At 38.6% G+C, this 18,908-nt stretch overlaps 1 protein-coding gene across 3 annotated transcripts in view; it reads right to left on the reverse strand.

Moving 5' to 3' along the window:
- ptpn3 (protein tyrosine phosphatase non-receptor type 3) overlaps nucleotides 1-18,908 on the reverse strand; it is a 48,325-nt gene that overhangs the window by 7,126 nt on the left and 22,291 nt on the right. For 2 of the 3 annotated variants that reach the window (XM_047150137.2, XM_047150136.2), the window contains 16 exons: nucleotides 17,230-17,308; nucleotides 17,078-17,122; nucleotides 16,757-16,809; nucleotides 16,241-16,358; nucleotides 15,994-16,081; nucleotides 15,769-15,857; nucleotides 15,010-15,073; nucleotides 14,554-14,906; nucleotides 14,341-14,454; nucleotides 14,144-14,234; nucleotides 12,914-12,991; nucleotides 12,751-12,807; nucleotides 12,510-12,666; nucleotides 10,847-11,010; nucleotides 10,659-10,749; nucleotides 10,138-10,202 (listed from right to left, as the gene is read on the reverse strand). In XM_047150137.2, coding sequence (XP_047006093.1) covers nucleotides 10,138-10,202; nucleotides 10,659-10,749; nucleotides 10,847-11,010; nucleotides 12,510-12,666; nucleotides 12,751-12,807; nucleotides 12,914-12,991; nucleotides 14,144-14,234; nucleotides 14,341-14,454; nucleotides 14,554-14,906; nucleotides 15,010-15,073; nucleotides 15,769-15,857; nucleotides 15,994-16,081; nucleotides 16,241-16,358; nucleotides 16,757-16,809; nucleotides 17,078-17,122; nucleotides 17,230-17,308 — 1,706 coding nt within the window. The remainder of the gene's footprint in view (nucleotides 1-10,137; nucleotides 10,203-10,658; nucleotides 10,750-10,846; nucleotides 11,011-12,509; nucleotides 12,667-12,750; nucleotides 12,808-12,913; nucleotides 12,992-14,143; nucleotides 14,235-14,340; nucleotides 14,455-14,553; nucleotides 14,907-15,009; nucleotides 15,074-15,768; nucleotides 15,858-15,993; nucleotides 16,082-16,240; nucleotides 16,359-16,756; nucleotides 16,810-17,077; nucleotides 17,123-17,229; nucleotides 17,309-18,908) is intronic. The other variant, XM_017453178.3, reaches the window with a different exon arrangement.

The following is an 18,908-nucleotide window of genomic DNA, read 5'->3' on the forward strand; positions in this document are numbered from 1 at the left end:
GCCACTCAGGTGCTGGTTCAGTCTCTTGTCATATAGAGACTGGACTACAGCAACTCACTCCTGGCAGGTCTGCCTCTGAACGCCATTCGACCTCTGCAACTGATCCAGAATGCAGCTGCTCGACTTGTTTTCAAGCTTCCTCCCACACCACAACATTGCTACATTCCCTCCACTGGCTTCCTGTAGCTGCCCGCATCAACATTTAAAGCACTGATGCTTGCCTACAAAGCCAAAAATGTACCAGCACCCACTTACCTCAAATCACTTATCACACCGTGATCCGTGACCTAGTGAACCAGTATCGGGATGTCTTTATTGATAGAGACTTCAAAGCACTTCTGTAAGTCCCTTTGGATAAGGGCATCTGCCAAATGTCATAAATGTAAATTCTTCTATAGAGACACTGTTGCTTTGGTTTGTTTTTTTTTCTTTTCGGAATATTGGGTGAAAATTTACTCTGCATGGGGATTTGTGTTCGAATACTTGGCCTTCTTTCAAAAGAGAGTTAAGCATTTAAAGCTGTCCCAAACCTAGTAAGCCTCCAAAAACTAATGAGGTTAATTTGTAAGATAAGAAGTAAAAACTATCAGTTTCTTCTGCTGACCCTCAGCTCAGCTTTTGATATTGGTAGGAAAAACACAATGGTGCCACCATTTTCTGAAAGCAAGGTAGCAGTTTCTCCTACTTTAAATGCTAATTATTTTAAGTGGCCTAAAGAGACTTGGACACTACTGGAACATGTGTTGACAGGGAAGGCAGAGGATGTGTATGTCTCTTACAGTTGACCAGAGCCCTGAGTATGATACTGTTAAATTTTTAAATGCTTTTCCTTTAGGCCTACTGTCAACATTTCAGAGGCACGTAATAAAATATTTATGTAGAGCATGCTCAAGAAAAAGTGAACATGTTTGCTAGATGGTTTGTTTACCAAAATGAAGAGGGAAACAAAAAGAAGAGATTTGTCAACTATTTCTTCTTGAAGAATTCAAGTACTATGTTCTATGGGCTGTGGTCACCTATTTAAATTAACAGAAAGTTTTGAGGCAGTGATCAGAAAAATCTCTTCCAGATTAACTAGAAGTCTACTGTACAGTGGTAGGGTCTAGCTCTGACAGTAAGTTTGACCTGGTTTGCCTCAACATAAAATGTCTGAGCGTTCCTTATTAATAAAGGAAAGTTAGCCAAACCAGTTGGATTGGTCATTTGTCAGTCCATTGAAAAGCACACTGCACTTGCTAATACTCTTTATTCTCAACTAATCGAGCATTATTCTAATTCAACAGATTACACTCCCTTTTCCTTACAGAAGGAACGGTGTCTTAGTTTGGTCAGGAGTTTGGTGTGCCCGTGTGCTTTCTCAGTGACACTGGAACTGCTCAGTTTTTGCTTTTATAGGTAGTGTTACCTGTCTACCAAAGATGACAGAGAAACCTGTCCTGGTTAGGGGTTTTGAAATGGGGTTTACTGAAGTGCCCTTACATTGTTTTCATCCAGTACTGTTGTGGATGTACAACCATTTTCCCAGTGCCTAGAGTTTATTTTATTTTAGACTGGAGCAGCTTGTGAAAACTACACTGTGGTGACACCACCTATAGTCTGCTCAAAAGTCCCCTGAAGTGTTTCCTGCATGCACTGTAACTTGTGCTATAGCCAAATAGCTTAAAGCAGGTGACTGGGGAGATTAGGTCTATGTAAATGTCTTTGCCACTGTTGATACAGAGACTTGAGAAAACTGAGTTTCATCAGGTTCGTATGGAACAGCTGGTACTGAAAATATTCTGTTCCACAGTGTGTCTGTTCTAATACACATGAAAATGTAGTTATCCAAGGTAAAGCTGACTGAGAAAATGAATTGATTAAGGAACAATTATTATATAGTACATTGAAAGAATTGTTTCCATTTTCCATAGAGCCATTTTCACATAATTTTTTTTTATCCAGGAGGTCTTGCTACATAGGAAGTGGGCTCCCAATGGGTCAGGGTTTCCCAAACAAAGGGTTGTGACAGAGGAATTCTCGAGGTCATCTTTTGTTTTATTCATTTATTTTACAAAAAAAAAAAAAATTAGTAAAATGGAACGTGTGCCCGACAATTTTGAAATGTTACTGGGAGTTATATTCAATCAAGCCACATTTATAACAGTGTATAGGCTTTTTGCATAATTGTCCACCAGTCTCTGACATCAGTTGCAGGAATTTTTGACCACTCTCATGCAATATTCTTTCAGTTGCAAGATGTTTGATGGTTTTCTTGCATGTACTGCCCATTTCATATCCCACAGACATTTAATTGGGATTCAAATCCGGGCTTTGACTAGGCCATTCCACCCTCCATTTAGTCTTTTTGAGTCATTCCTCGGTGTATTTGCTAGTATGCTTAAGATCATTATCCTGTTGAAAGGTCCACTTTCAGTTTAACTTTTGGGGTTCTTGGAGATTTTTTTGCAGCAGACGGTCTGCTCTTGGGCTGATTTTGCTGAAATGTCCTGTCCTGGATAAATTGGCAGTCATTTGAAATCTGCGCCATTTGTAGATTGTCCTTACAGTGGAATGATGCACTTCAAATAATTTGGACATCTTTTTAAATCCCTTGCCAGACACGTAGGCATCCAGAACCTTTTTTATGAAGGCCTTACAGAATTCTTTAGATCAGGGGTGTCCAATCTTATCCAGAAAGGGCCGGTGTGGGTGCAGGTTTTCATTCCAACCAAGCAGGAGCCACACCTGATTCCACCTGTTTAATCAGTTGATCTTGGCCTTCAGTAGACTCAGGTGTGACTTCTGCTTGGTTGGAATGAAAACCTGCACCCACACCGGCCCTTTCCGGATAAGATTGGACACCCCTGCTTTAGATCTTGGCATGATGACACCACACACCTCAATAACAAAGAGAACACCAAACACTAGATACGAGAGGGGTATAAATAAGACAGGTTTCACCTGCACTCCCGAAGCAGGTTCTAATCACTGGCGCCCAATCTTGAACACCTGATTCTAATTTTATGAATTTGAAAGTGTGATAAATATAGGGGTGTACTTACTTTTTCCATGTGTCTGATGTGTTTTTTGTTAATTTAAATTGTGAAAATTACTACAAAATGTCAGTTTTATGCGTCATTTGATAGAGTGCATCACCTTTATTGATGGGTATTGTTTCAAAGAGGATCAAATATTTGCTTGTCCAAATACGTCAAAAAAGCTAACAATTTTCATGGGGTGTACTTTTTTTTTTTTCCACGACTACTCTAGTAGAATAGTGTACTATTCTAGACAGTTTACTGCCATTTTTTCTACTATGGTTAGTGCTTGACTTTTAAAAACCTCACATATAGCTTTCCAACCTACTGAAAGGTCAGTTTTGCATACCAATCTATGGGATAGTCCCAAATTATAAATCGGGAGTTTTTTAAAAAAAAAAAAAACGCTATTGGGCCCAGCACATGCTCATTATATTTTAACTCTATGGGTTATGCAGATTAGGACCTCTGGTGTTCAACAGTGCAATTGCATTAGATGCACAATTAATATAAAGCTGATTAGAACAATGTGAATCCCACATTTCCATGACACACAGTCATATTCTGTATCACAATGCATTGTGTTAAAGCTGCAGTCCAGAAGTGACTAGGGGAAATCTGTTTCACATGCAGCATTTGTTTAATTGCAAGGTGAATCTCAAATCTTTGGTCTTGGCTTTGTTGCGTGTCATCATTAGTTTCTTCTGTGCCATCTGTGCCTGTTAGTCTTATGACCTCATTGTCATACACAAGGTTCTCAGGGGGCTTTATGGTCACCTGACATTTCACCACCTGTAGAGAAGTGCTTAGGTGGTGCAGTTTACTCTTGAGGTCTTGATGAGGACCTGAAAATGCCTTCTGATAGAAGTGCTTTAAGAACTCTTGAGATGCATGCTATAACACTTGTCAGACAATGAGAAAGAGAACATTCAATTTGTCAAGGTCTTCCCTTTTCCCTGATTTGTCCCATTGTAGTTCTGTCACATGACTTTGATGTTGGTTCTGCACAGATTATTATGCAAAGATGCATATCCTTTCAAACCCAGAAAAAAGAGAACTATGATATATTCTGAGATATATACACACACACATTATATATATATCCTGATTTTGCTGAGCCTAGTTTTGTGCATGAGGCTTTTCATGTCTGTTAGTAAATAAACCTGATTAGTCATAATTTCTACATTGATTACTGAAAGCTCAATTCTTTCAATAAGCCTGGTTGTTTCCCTTTACGATGAGTGGATGCGTAGATAGCATTGGATCTTCCACATTTGTGAGTAAATCTGATTTTCTTAAAGAGTACTGGCATGATGTTGTTGTTTAATGTAGTTCCACATGATCAGAACACCTTGACCAAATTAAGAAAGACTTGACACATCTAGTCAAGGCAAAACCTAAAAAATTAAGCCACTGTGGCATATTGTGGCAAAGTGGTGGGGTGGAGCCATTTTCAGTGGGACTAAGGCCATTTGCAGGCCATTTGGGGGACTAAGGCCATTTGCAATTTCCCAACTAACTAAAACTAACTTGTAGCATGTGGAAGCAAACCAGAGAACTAGGAGGAAACCCATGAGGACACAGGGAGAACATGGAGCTGTGAGATGGAAATGCTAGCACCTTGCAGCCTTATGTTGGTTTACACAAAATGAAAATAAATAGAATCTATACATTTTACAAGGAAACAGAAAACGGTAAACAGTCAGCATTGTCAGTCTGATTTAAAATGTGTTGGATAGTAAATAGATAAAAATAAATTAATGTTTTTTCCTTCTTAAACACATCACCTACTGTCCATTTCCACCTGTGACTCCACCCATCCTACAGAATGTTTGATTGTAATTGCAGCATGTTCATAAATGCAATCCAATACAATATTCATGTTTTTTCTGTATATTTCTACCAATACTGTTGTTATAATACAATTTTTTTAGCATTCCCACTTGAGAAGGAATGCAGTGAAGATGCCTCTCTCTTTACCATGGAATTTGATTTGAAACATTGTATGAACAGGACACCATCTGAACTACATGAACATGTCTTATCTGTCCACTGTGGTTGTTCTAAGACAAAAGGTGACCGAGCCTTTTCTGTGGTTGGTTCCAAACTCTGGAACGGTCTCCCCTTGTACGTGAGGTGCATCTTTAGCTATTTTAAAATCTTCTCTAAAAACTTATTTTTATTCTTTGTCTTATGATATTATTTAAATGTGATGTTATATGATTTGTACAGCACTTTGGATCAACTACTGTTGTCTTTAAACATGCTTTAGAAATAAAATTTGACTTGACTATGGGAAGCTGAACAATCCAAAAGCATGATGAAACTGTGCTACCCAGCACACCCATGCAACATGGACCAATTAGCTTTGTGACCCACTAAAGCGGCAAGCATGAAAAACTGTATGTCCTACATCATATAATATGAAGCCACTGTGGGTTTATTTCGTTAATTATGTTTTTTATTTTTTATTTATAAAAGATACACATTGTGCAGTGTAGTTCATTTGAAGAACTACACACATGAACTATGCAAGTATTTATTTTAAAAAAGTTAAATTTCTCCTTATTGAAAGGTCACACTAGGTACACTATGTAACTTTTGGCCCTCTAGCGGAACACTTTGCTTGCAACAACTGAAAACAAAGCTGAGCCTGATGGGTTTAAACACCTCCCTCTACAACTGGATCCTGGACTTTTTGACCAGGAGACCTCAGTCCGTCAGGATCGGCAAATCCACCTCCAGCACACCCACACTGAACACCAGCATGCCCCAGGCTGTGTGCTCAGTCCACTGCTCTTTACCCTTCTGACTCATGACTGTGCTGATAAATTCAGTTCAAATCATATCATCAAGTTTTCTGATGTCACTACAGTTGTGGGACTCATCTGCAACAATGAAGAGTCTCCTACAGCGAATTGTGAGGACAGCTGAAAAGATCATCAGGGTCTCTCTACCCACCATTGACACCTCATTCAACAACCGCTGCATCCGCAAAGTCACCAGTCTTGCGGACAAACCCCGTCACCCCTCTTATGGACTATTCACCCTCCTGCCATCTGGAAGAAGGTACAGGAGCATCCGTGCCACCACCAGCAGGCTCTGCAACAGTTCTTTCTTTAAGGCAGTCAGATTACTCAACACCTCGCTGCCTCCCAATGCTCACCTGGGCTAGTCGAACGCCTAACCCAGTAAGACTCCTGCCACTGCACATGCACTAACCCAGTAAAACTCCGTACTACTGCACTTTACATAGCTGTATCAGTCACTTTATACTATGGAACTGGTTTTTGCTGCCAGAATTGCTGCTTTACTTGTGCTGCTACATTACACCACAGCTTACAGTTTACAGTCCATGTTCTGTGTATCTATTGTCCTGTGTATTTACTGTCCTGTGCATTTATTGTTTTGCACTTGTCTCACACTGTTGTGTATTTGCACTTTATGTAGTCTTATGTACTGTTCTGCTGCACCATGGTCCTGAAGAAACATCATTTCGTTCCAATGTATACAAGCTATATAGAGGAATGACAAAAATCCACTTGACTTGACTGTGCTTCAGCTCTGTGTGTCTATGTGGATGAATAAGGTTTGCATCACCAGTCAGTTTGAGGGGGAAATGGATGTATGCAGGGTTTTTTTTTTAAACCAGTAAAGGGGTTGGAATTGAAACAGTAGTATCCTCTCATGCTGAGCAGGAAAACAAGGTGTGTAAATGTCTATACGAGTTCCACATGATATGAGCAGAGCATAAGGAAAGATAAATGTACTTTGCATGGCATTGTAGCAGCTAAACCCATAGCTTAGTTGTGCCTCCCCTTGGCTAGCGACACCAAACTAACCTAATTAGAAAAGTTTGATATTTTATCGGTCTGGTATTCCTACAAACAGTGACAATACCTGAGGAAAGTTTGATGATAAATCAAACTTTTTCCTGATCGTGTCATACATTGACAGCTAAGTTACCTTAGTGTCCATAAAATAAAACTTAAGCTACTAGCTGAGCTGGAAAAAATGCATGGAGAAGAATCTGGGCTCAACCCCAGATGATTAACAGTCCAGTTACGCCCCTGGTTTGGACTAATTGGAAACACTGATATTTTGAAATTTATTTAGTTACAAAAGGTGTTCACATAATGATTGCAAGTCTGATAAGGTCAAAAGTGGTACAGGCAGTGGCAGATGTGTTTTACTTGGAGTAGAAGTGAAGTGTTCTTTTTCATAACTAAAATAAAAGAGAGATTATCCTACTGTTCATAAAACATTCGCTACTAAGCTCAAGAGATAAAACCATTTCAGATGGAAAGGGTCGCAAGCTGACTAATTAGACAGCTGAAAACGTTAACTTCGCTACCCACTAGGTTTATAATTTACACGACCCTAAATTGAAAATAAAATCCAGCACTACGCTACTACAGAAATCACCCTTTACAATAGATAATGCTTTACAATGAACTCTGTTAGAGGGCTACATGGCTATCTATCATTTCAATAAAAGATCTTACCTGTTGAGTAAGAAAAGAAGAAACATCTCCGGGTCGCTTTTAAAACCTTTTAATCTCAGAGTTGTCGCCATCTTTGAAAAGCCAAGCCGGTGTTGATTCTGGTTTTATTATGAACTCCCTTTTTGCCTGCAGACTCTGCCCCCTTCAGTGTTTCTTGGTTTTTACAACTGGTGATTCCCTGGAGGTTTGCTGTTTTGCAGGGTCCCCGCTCGTTGTGACAACTAACCTACACTACTCCCACACCTTACACGCGACAAAGAAGCCGGAGCTACTTTTCTCTGTTTTTTATATATATATATATATATATATATATATATATATATATATATATATATATATATATATATATATATATATATATTATATATATATAAATATAAATATAAAACACACGCACGGGTGAATGATGTATATACGCAATTTACGAAATCCGTCCCAATAGGTCTAAAATATAAATACTTATAATAGGTTTACCTTAGTGAATCAGAGTAAGGCAAAAACATGGTTTGGAAGATGGATTTATGATGTACTTACTCTATTTAAATTTTGTTTATTTTGAACAAAAAAAAAAGTTATAGTGTACCTTTATATATTTTAATTGTGTGTTGCATTGCATCTCATGTCACTGTCAAATTTGTGAGACACCTTTTGAATGACAAGTTAATGGATAGAATGCCCCTTTTCAGACTGCTTACAGACTTGGAAGTGTTCCTCAAGATGAAGATGACTGCATTCAAAGTCATTAAGGTTTCTGCCTTGAAAAAGTGTTTCTGTGGTTACTAAACATGTGGGTAGTTCTTCAAAGTAAAGCTGACCTAGTATGGACAAAATCTGTAATTACTAACTATTTAATTAACTTAATAATTAATTACTCTGCTTAAAGTTTGCTACAATGGGAAAGTAGTATGTTAGGCTAAAATGCAAGGAAAATAGTAGCAAAAAGAAAGATTCCCTTGGACCTCAGCCACCCCAGTTTTCCTCCCCTACTTTCACAGACAAACAGGGACCCATGATACATAATATTTATATCACTGCATCATAATGTCCTGAAATAAATGGTCCAATAAATAACTCTCCAATGGCATGAGCTGTCAGATTTTCTTCCAGTCTTTTGCACTCACAACTTTAGATATTTACACCTGCATTTAGTTCAGATACAACAATGCTTGTCACACTGTCATATGTACAAATTAATCAGGAGTCTATATTCACTATATTGACAAAAGTTGGTGAACACCTGATCATGAAACCCCCGTATGTGGTCCTTCTCCCAACATTTGCCACAAAGTTGGTGGCATATGGTTGTCTACAATATCATTGTATGCTGTAGCATTAGGATTTCCCTTCAATAACAATATAATAACCCTTGTGCATTGTTTCATGGCCAAGGTTGGTGTGAAAGAACTCTAATGGCCTGCATACAGCTCTGAACATCAACCCCATTGAACACTTTTGGGATGAACTGTAATTCAGACTGCATGCCAGGCTTCCTCACCTGATATCAGTGCCTGACCTCAGTAATGCTCTTGTGGCTGAATGAGCACAGTTACACTCTAAAATCTAGTGGAAAGCCTTCCCAGAAGATTGGAGGTTATTATAACAGAAAAAAGGTGTGTGGGTTAGGGTTAGGCTACAAAATATTCATGTTGTTCAAAGCACATATACATGTCATGGTCAGGTATTCACATACAATATGGCTAAAAGTTGTTTGTGGACACCTGACCATAAAACTTTGAACAGACCATTGCAGATTTAGTCCCCCACCCCCATGGAGGAATAACCTCCACTCTTCTGGGAAGACTTTCCACTAGATTTTCAAGCGTAGATGTGGGGATTTGCCCATTCAACCATAAGAGCATTAGTGAGGTCAGGCATTGATGTCTGGTAAGGAGCCCTGGGGAGCAGTCTGTGTTCCAATTCATCCCAAAGGTGTTCAGTGGGGTTAAGGTCATAGCTCTGCGCAGGCCACTTGAGTTCTTCCATACCAATCTTGGAAAACCATGTCTTTATGAAGCTCACTTTGTGAATTGTCATGCTGGAACATGTTTGGGTCCCTTAGTTCCAGTGAAGGGAAATCATAACGCTGCAGCATACAAAGAGATCATACACAGTGGTGCGCTTACAACTTTGTGGCAACAGTTGGGAAAGGTCTACATATGGATGTGACGGTCAAGAATCCACAAAGTTTTTCCATATAGTGTACTTTTGGTCATATAGTGTACAATTTGGTCACAGCCATTTCTTACTGAAACTGTAGCTTGACAGCAGACGGCTGCAAATGATAATGGTATTGTGGTAACACAAAAGACAACCTGGGAATGACACAAGCGTATTGTTGCTTGCTAGTGTGAATGCGGAATTACTGTAATCTTTGTGGTAGACCTCTTTTGGAAACCCAAGATAGATAGATAGATTTCCCAGAAAATAAGTAACTGTCTCTAAAAAACCATTACTTGTATTATATACAGAAATGTAAAGGCTGAAACAGACCGAAAATATGTGAAACTCCAGGTACTACAGGTGGCTAACAATTATATGTTTTTGTTTTGGGGTGTGTGTGGGTGTGGGTGTGGGTGTGTGTGTGTGTGTGTGTGTGTGTGTGTGAGTGTACTAGCCTTCACATGACTCGCATTGATGTAATTATCCTCCTCCGTCTGTAACACCACCCTGGTGATGTCATCTAAAGGGAGAGACAGAGTAAAGAATGAGGAAATGGTGATTTAAGGATTATCTAAAAATGCCTCATCGAACTAGTTTCTAAAGAGCATTTTGTCTGAACCGAAACAGAAACCTTTCACACAATAAAATAAAATGATACATTTGACTATAACTGTAATCCACTCACATCTCAGAGCTTTGCATCTGTAATCATAACATAGCTCTATCATAATCACAAAACAATGAAGACATTCAGGTTCAGATTCAAAAACCCTTTTAGACATGCTGAACAAAAAGGATCTAAAAATACAATAATAACTGAAGCACTGACTGCTGACACGTGTAGAAAAAATAAATCACAAACCATAATTATTTTGATAATGGCTTTTCCAGAATTGTGAATCGGTTCAATACTCATAAATTTGCCTGTCAAGAAGAAACAAATGTGCCAATTTTTTTGACATCAGAAGAAACTTACACGGTAATACATCTTTGTACCGATTCTTTTCCATGTTCTCAGACAGCTTTGCACAAGACATTAACAGTCCTGCTTTCTTCCTGTGTAACTTCTGTGAGTATCAAAACACACACATGCAAGGATCATCAACCAACGTGCACACATACTTCAGGCAGACATGCCTAGGACACATTCTTGTATATACTGACCTCAAATTTCATGAGCAAAGTACCAGAATTCAGTCCCCTTTCCAGACGGGTCATCGACTCGTGCAGTGTCTCTCCAGATGGGTGAGCAGGAGATGGAGGAATTTCTTCTTGAAGGCTAAAACTGCCAGGAAATTGTAGTGGTGTTTCAGCTCGCAAAGAGATGCCTATAAACACACAGTATCCTTTTTTTTTAGTAAGCATTAGGTAAGCTGCTTCTATTTCACACCTCCAAACTGCCAGGAACCGCAAGAATCACCACGTGCGTATATGCCAAGACCTTCCAACAAAGTCACAAAGTGATGTATGACATAGTATTTTCAAATAAATTACACTGTCATACAGCTATCATTCCCTTTCTACTTCTGGCCTCATACATGTCAGACTACACATGTACACAAAAGGAATCTTATTTTTTTTGTTCAAATTCACATTACAAGTAGTCATCGACCAGTGTGCTTGTCAGTACAAGCTGCTACAATGGCTTAGTGGTTTTTAGTGGCATATTGCATGCTTTTACCACTGACCTTGCTAAATTAGCCAGCCAACACTGACATGCATCCTGGGGTTGGATTTGGGTGTGCCTCTGTTCTCCTCACCTGGTTGGAATTTCCACACTCCCTGGACTTTAAGCAGCTAGTGGCCCTGTGGCCCACAACTTTTGCTGTCCTCAGGGCCTCATCGATATCACACCCCAACAAGTCAGACATACAATCAAAAGGTCTACCCCATGGTTCAGAACAGTGTTCTACTCAACATTCGTTCTTGTTCAGAAGATGGAAGGCAGTTTCCATCCACCCTTGTTTTGCTTTGCAACCACAGAACGGCTTCACTTCTGTTGATCGGCATGGTGCCAATTCTCCCATCACCCAAAAAGACAGATGCTTTTTAACATCTGCCTTCTAGGGACAGGACTTCAAAGTTTTACAGTCAAGTCTCTGTGACAGGATGCATTGGCCCACAACTGGCCACTGTCCAGTTCCAAAAATCTTTTTTCATAGAACGTTAGACAATCGGAAGACCCGTCTTCAATAAAGCTATATGTAGCAGTCAGGGCTGCACATCACAGCACAATGGATGGCATCTCTCTGGAGATTCAGAAACTTATTACAACCGTTCTCAAAAGGGTTTCAGTTAGGCCTAAAGTGTGTCGGTCTCTAATGACATTTTGCATATATTAGCCAGGTTATTCACACCACCCCGGTGGTTAAAAAAGATTCATAGAATGCTAGTAACATATGTAACTATAGTGCTATGAACCCTGGATAACTGCCAGGGTTCCCTGTCATTATGAATGAGAACTCTGCAAATTTTCCACGACTGCCTGACTCTATAAGAGCAGTATTGATTGCAAATACTGCATCGTGTCACTTTGTGACTTGTTATAAGGTCTCGGTATGTGTGAAGGTGCAGAAGTGATTATCACCACTCCTGACAGTTATCATGGAACAATTACAGTTATTCATCGAACCACAGTGATGTATGTAACAAGTGCTCCTTGTCTAGTTAGTGACTGGAAAATATTGGTCAATAGAGATGATCAATACAAGCCAACTGTTTCAAAGTAAGGTAAGGACTGATCAGACAAAACACTAGCTGAACTGAATGATCTACCTAGCACATTTGCCAAAGCCGAACATTCACTTTCACATTACTTGCAACAAACCTTTTCGGCGTACAAGCAGGGCAAGCTCCTTGCTGTGGGACTCTCTGCTGGCTTTGATGAACATGACCACTTGTTGGTGTGTGTGTTCTGAAATGTCACGCCCATTTATCAAGAGCACTTGATCTCCCTCCAGCAATGCAGGCACACAGTGACCAGCCTGCAACAAAGACGCAGAGCTACATATAGTATTACATGTTGTGGTGCAAGAAGTCTGCAAACCCAATCTGTTCATACTCCTTACCGGAGAATTAGGGTTTACGTGAGAGATCGCCAAAGGCATCTTCTGATCCACGCCTCCCTAAAATAAACAACTATTCAATAATACATAATGTGTAATGCCATGAGCAAAACAAACTTGGTCATTACACACAAACACACACATAAGAATAACAGAGTACACTCACTTTGACATTGAATCCAAACTTGCCATCTTTGTCAGGGCTGATTCTGATTAGCAGAAGCTCCCCATCAGCTGCCATATCCTGCAATAATAAGAAAAAGAAAAGAAGAAGAAAAAGAAGCCGGTTCTTTTCATTCCATTTCCACATTGCAGTGATTTTCATGTGCCCAACTTAAATAAAAATAAAATATTTAAGTTTACATATTTAAATAAAATATTTAATATATGCTAAAATATTAGCATGTATGGATATGTTTCATTAGTCAGCAGTTTGGATTTGATGGAATTACCAGGTAATTAATAATGTGCAAATTCTACATATATAGTTTAAAGTAAAAAAATGAAATGAAAGGAAATTTCCCTGACATTGCTGCACATATTTATGGAGCTATTACTGTTTCTAGAGATGGCACTTTTTCTTTTCCTATACAATTGCTGATAGTAAAAACCATAAGTATCAGTTAATACCAATACCCATCCAATATTTTCTTCTTTTAAAACTACTAAGCTTAAAAAGATGTTTTAACTGAACAACTTAAATGAAGAAAATGCATAGCTAAAAACATGAATTTGTTATGAGGTTTAAAAAAAAAAAAACACACACTGCAAGTATAATAAATATAATTAAGTATAAATATAATAAAATCAATCCTTACAAAAGTCTCTTTATACGCAAACACTTCCAGCTCAATTTAAAAAAAAAAATCCTATTCTAATATTTTCAATTTGTTACATGATCAAATAAAATTCATATTTTTTTTCCAATCCACCAATTTTTGCTGGTTGCGACCCGATACCCGCCCAGAGTATTGTGGCATCGCTAACCATTTCTCGCATTTCTATTGTTAATTGGTATGATAAAATGTTCCATACAAAATGTATTAAGGCTATCAATAAATGTGTCTACACTGATTTGTGTGTGCTCTAAATAAATGCATTAGTATGTGTAGTACAATAAAAGAATGATTACTGTGATTTGAAGGATTTAGTGGTGAAAAATAATTGTTCACCATACCTCCTTAGCTACACTCAACTGTGAGTCAAACTTTCCATGATACTTCTAGCCCTAAAACAACATTGTGGCTACATTCAAGTCGAGATTTAAAGCAATCCCAGATAGCATCCAAAATTGCTGTCTGGTATCCTTAGGTGTGTGTGCGTGTGTATGTATATCTCTTGCCAAATTTCTTGCTCCATAAGATGACTGTACATACTCCCTGAAGTTTCCACTCACCTTATCCCAGAGACACTGCCAATCTTCCTCATCCAAAGTGTCATCAGTTTGGGACTGGACACTGCTGGGCTTCTCATCTTCCTGAGCTTTCCTTCATTAAACAAATTTGTACTGTTTACTGACTTGAGCACCTGAATTACAATCGGGAAATTCTAGTAAATAATGTATAGACAAAGCAAATGAGGGCCATTGTTTACCTGTAAGTATAGAACACATCTTCACTCTCTGTCACATAACTCATGTCGTTGGTAAGATTGTCTACAGAAGATGGACGTGGCTTACGAAAGTCATGACGCAAACGAGGGCTACGCCTAAAACAGGGACAATATCTATTCAATAATCAAACAGACAACTACTGTAACCTATTAATAATCAGTATTTATAATCAATATCTGTATAAAACACAGTACCAGTTAGGTGTACTGGGTGGAGATCTAGAGGGGAGACTTTTGGTTTCCAGATGTTCAGTGGAAAGAGACTTTATTAAAGGGTTCCACATCACCTCACCTACTAGTTTCCGATACAGAGAGACAGACCTACAACACACCCACATCAAGAAACAGTCACTGGTGGAACCCAAAAGCAAAATGAAATCAGAAATCATAGGTGGATTTGCCAGTGTGAAAATGTACTTAGGTTTGGAGACTGCATGAGAGTTTTTTCTGTTGTAGAATGTGTGATGGTCCACGCAGGATCGCCAAAGGTTTTTACAGGAACGAGAGCTGGACATGGACAAAGACACAACTTGTTGTCCAACCTCCCCCTACATAAAAGCAAAAACACTTCAACTTCTGCATGAGCGGCAAAAACAAAGTTGTTAAGTAAACCAACTGTGTGGTACTTCACCTGTTCTTCTACAAACTTACATGTTTCCGCCGAAGGTGGATGAAGAATCTCTTTCTTTTGAATGAAATCTTGATTATATTGATCCTGAGCATAAAACCGATTAGCAAAAAAGGTGTACTTTAATGATTAGTAAATGGACTCTAAAAATAGGAGTTAATAGCATTTCATGAGTCAAACTAGTGATTGCATTATATGGACAGAATGACAGGATTATATGGCTAAATACTGAAATTGTAATATGACTATTAATAAGACCTTGATGAATAAATGATGGTTAAAGTTTGTTCTGTACAATAAACTGTGCAGTCAAAATTGACCGAACATTTTAGGGAGCTTTAACCACCTAGGATCATGTCCAGTTTCAAAGAACCAAGGACTGTGTTGAAATACTTCAAGTCATGTGAAATCAGCTGTTAAGATTGTGAGGAAACATTTGAAACATTAATCATTCTGCATTGTGTCAGAGTACACAATGAGCTGTGTACTCACAGTAAAGCTTTTCTTTTGGGAAAACACCCTGAGAAATACGGCTGAATATTCAATACAACCGCAGTTAAAATACGATTCATTCTTTAGAGAAACAGATTGGCTGATGTTGATTGTATTTGTTCTAACATTAAACTATATAAATAGCACCAAACTGTTGTCAATAAACATCCTAATAAAATAATGTCTTACAGTACGGGTTGTAAAAATATTAATACTGACTGATCGTAAATCATGAGCAGGTTACAACAGTGTTATCAAATAGTCAGAAAAGAGGCTGCTTGATAACTCACCAGGGGAAGAAATTGGAACAAACCAAATTGCAAAACATGGCCACGCCTCCTGATGCAATCCCAACCCAGAGACATGGGTTACTAGCATCCTAAGAAAGAGAATAATCATTTGGTACTACTTTTAAGTATTTTAAATCTCTCCTTCCCTCCTTTTATTACCTAATGAAAGCACTGAAAAAAAAACTGTTAATCAAAATCTTTGATACAATCAAATGGATGTGTTACCCGTGCACTGTGAAGCTCTACTCCATAGAGATCCAAGGTTCTAGCTGTGTTCAGATAACACAACTCTGCCTCACTCTGAGACAGGCCTCTGGAATGCACATAAGCAAACAGTTAGTCAGTCTCACTCTTTCCACCCCTCTCACACACACTCAAAGCCACGTACAGGTGAATACACACCAACACATGGTACATGCACATCCACAAATCCATTACCACCACAGTTTGTACTCTGTGTACATGTACATACTTGTGCTGAGGATGCAGTGACTCCACTTTAAAAAGGAAGTCTTTGTCCTGATCAGGAAGAAAGTGGATATGGTCAAGATATCCAGGAGGAGTCTCAGGAACATGGTCTCCAAATTCAGCTGTTTATAAAACAAAAAGAGTGCTATTAATAGAATTCATTGTTATTGTTCTTCTATTGTTCATCCTTCATTCATCTTATCTGATCAGTAACCACAAATCCTGATCAGGGTCATGGTGGCCAGTCCATCGCTAGACACCATACACACACACTGTCACATTTATTCACACACAAGGCAACTGAGCACAGCTAATCTCTCTACATGCATGCTTTTATGAGGTGGAAGGAATAAAACATGGACATGGGGAGAACACAAAACTATGCACAGACAGTAACCTGGGCTCAGGATCAAACCGGAGACCCTCGAGCTGAGGTGGAAATGCTACCCACTGCACCACCATTGTTTAGGACATATTACAACTGTTCTTTCAATGAGAATGTTTGGGATATCAAACTTACACTGAACGGCATAGGATGCCAGCACCACAGCAGAACTTAATGGACACTTTAACCTGCATGTAAAAGACATTACATTTAAAAACAGAAATATTCAAAATCACTTTTACTGACACTTGTCAGTATGACTGTACAAATGGTGGATATGCAGCCTTTACTTTCTCTTTAGGGGACACACTACAATTGTTAAACAGCTTAAATTAAATACATATCATTTAAGGTTTAAAAAAAATAGTCTTAACTGAATCATGTAGCATGGGCCATATTTACATTTGACAGTACACACTGACTGACTGAATGGTAAAACTACTAGATCTGTATTACCTGCCATCGAGAATGTCTTTCTTAATCTGCAAAAAATAAAAGTGCCTGCAAAGAAGATTTACAGGGTTATAAGTAACATATGCAAATCTACATACACACATGGACACACCCACACATGTTTACAGGCACACACACTGTATGCACATACACACCTGGTCTGTTCATGCTGAAGAGAGTTAGGGTCAGAGATGAAGAACCGCACTCGGAATATAAAACAGAAGGGGGCAGAACCTGAGAGAATGAGAGATAAGAAAGGCCTATGAGAAGAAAATGACTCAGCTGTGAAAACATTTTTATACCCAGCTATTCAGTTCAGTATTGATTAACTATAAAATATTCCGGTGGACCTAATCCAGGTCACAAGTTATTCTTTATAGCTGATTATATCCATGTTATGCGAGTTAATTTATGCTGCTGTGTTCATTTTCAGCTTACTTCCAAAAGGCATGCTAGATATTATTTTGTTTGGTTGCGCTTACACAGGGAGCTCCTTCAGAATTTTGGTCAAATTACAAAAGTGGTAGCAGGCTGTTGGTTAATATTTAATCCTTGAATTAACAAAATATTAGGTAACATAGGTTTCTGATGTGCCAACAGCTTTCAAATATACCAGGAAGCATGCATCATAGGTATAGACTTACCGAAACTGGACAGCTGAAGACTGGAAAAAGACCAGGTGATTTTTTTTTTTTTCTTCTAATCTTCAACTGTTCAGTTTAGGTGAGTTTGTGCCCATTGTTGTGCCATTCCTGTTCTTGGCTGACTGGAGTACAACTCAATGTGCTCTTCTGCTGTTGGAGCTCATCCACCTCAAGGTTTAAACTTTTGTGCATGTTGAGATGCTTTTCTGCTCATCATGGTTGTAAAAAGTGATTATATGAGTTACTATATCCTTCCTAGCAGATCTGGCCATTTTCCTCTGACCTCTCTAATCAATAAGGTGTTTCCACCCACAGAAATGTCGCTCATCCTGTTTTTTTCTGCCCCGTGTACAAACTTTAGAGAATGCTGCATGTGAAGATCATAAACTGCTGAAATACTCAAACCAGGCTATCTGGTACAAACATCCCTGCCACAATCAAAGTCAGAGAGATCACACTTTTTCTTCATTCTGATGTTTGATGTGGACATTAACTGAAGCTCTTGACCAGTATCTGCATGCTTTTTGCATTTCGCTGCTGCCACATGATTGACTAATTAGATAACTGCATGAATGTGCAGGTGCACAGGGGTTTCTAATAAACTGGACGGTGAGTATGTATTACATATTTTAGACATAATAGATGATTCATATTTACTATTTTAGTAAACAGAATTGTAAGTATACAATTACTGACTATAAGCCATTAATTGTTATAAAGTGGTCCTGTGGTGGTTCCTTTCCATTGATAGATGACACACAGGAAGGCTGACAAATGGCAACAAACTTGCTACAGTCAGTAATTATATACAGTGCAGCCGGAAAGTATTCACAGTGCTTCACTTTTTCCACATTTTGTTATGTTACAGCCTTATACCAAAATGGATTCAATTCATTATTTTCCTCAAAATTCTACAAACAATACCCCATAATGACAACGTGAAATAAGTTTGTTTGAAATTTTTGCAAATTTATTAAAAATAAAAAACAAAAACAAAAATCACATGTACATAAGTATTCACAGCCTTTGCTTAATACTTTGTTGAAGCAGCTTTGGCACCAATTACAGCATCAAGTCTTTTTGAGCATGATGCTACAAGCTTGGCACACCTATTTTTGGGCCATTTCTCCCATTCTTCTTTGCAGGACCTCTCAAGCTCCATCGGGTTGGATGGGGAGCGTCGGTGCACA

The sequence above is a fragment of the Ictalurus punctatus genome, chromosome 23 (assembly GCF_001660625.3).
Source record: "Ictalurus punctatus breed USDA103 chromosome 23, Coco_2.0, whole genome shotgun sequence".
Lineage (NCBI taxonomy): Eukaryota > Metazoa > Chordata > Actinopteri > Siluriformes > Ictaluridae > Ictalurus > Ictalurus punctatus.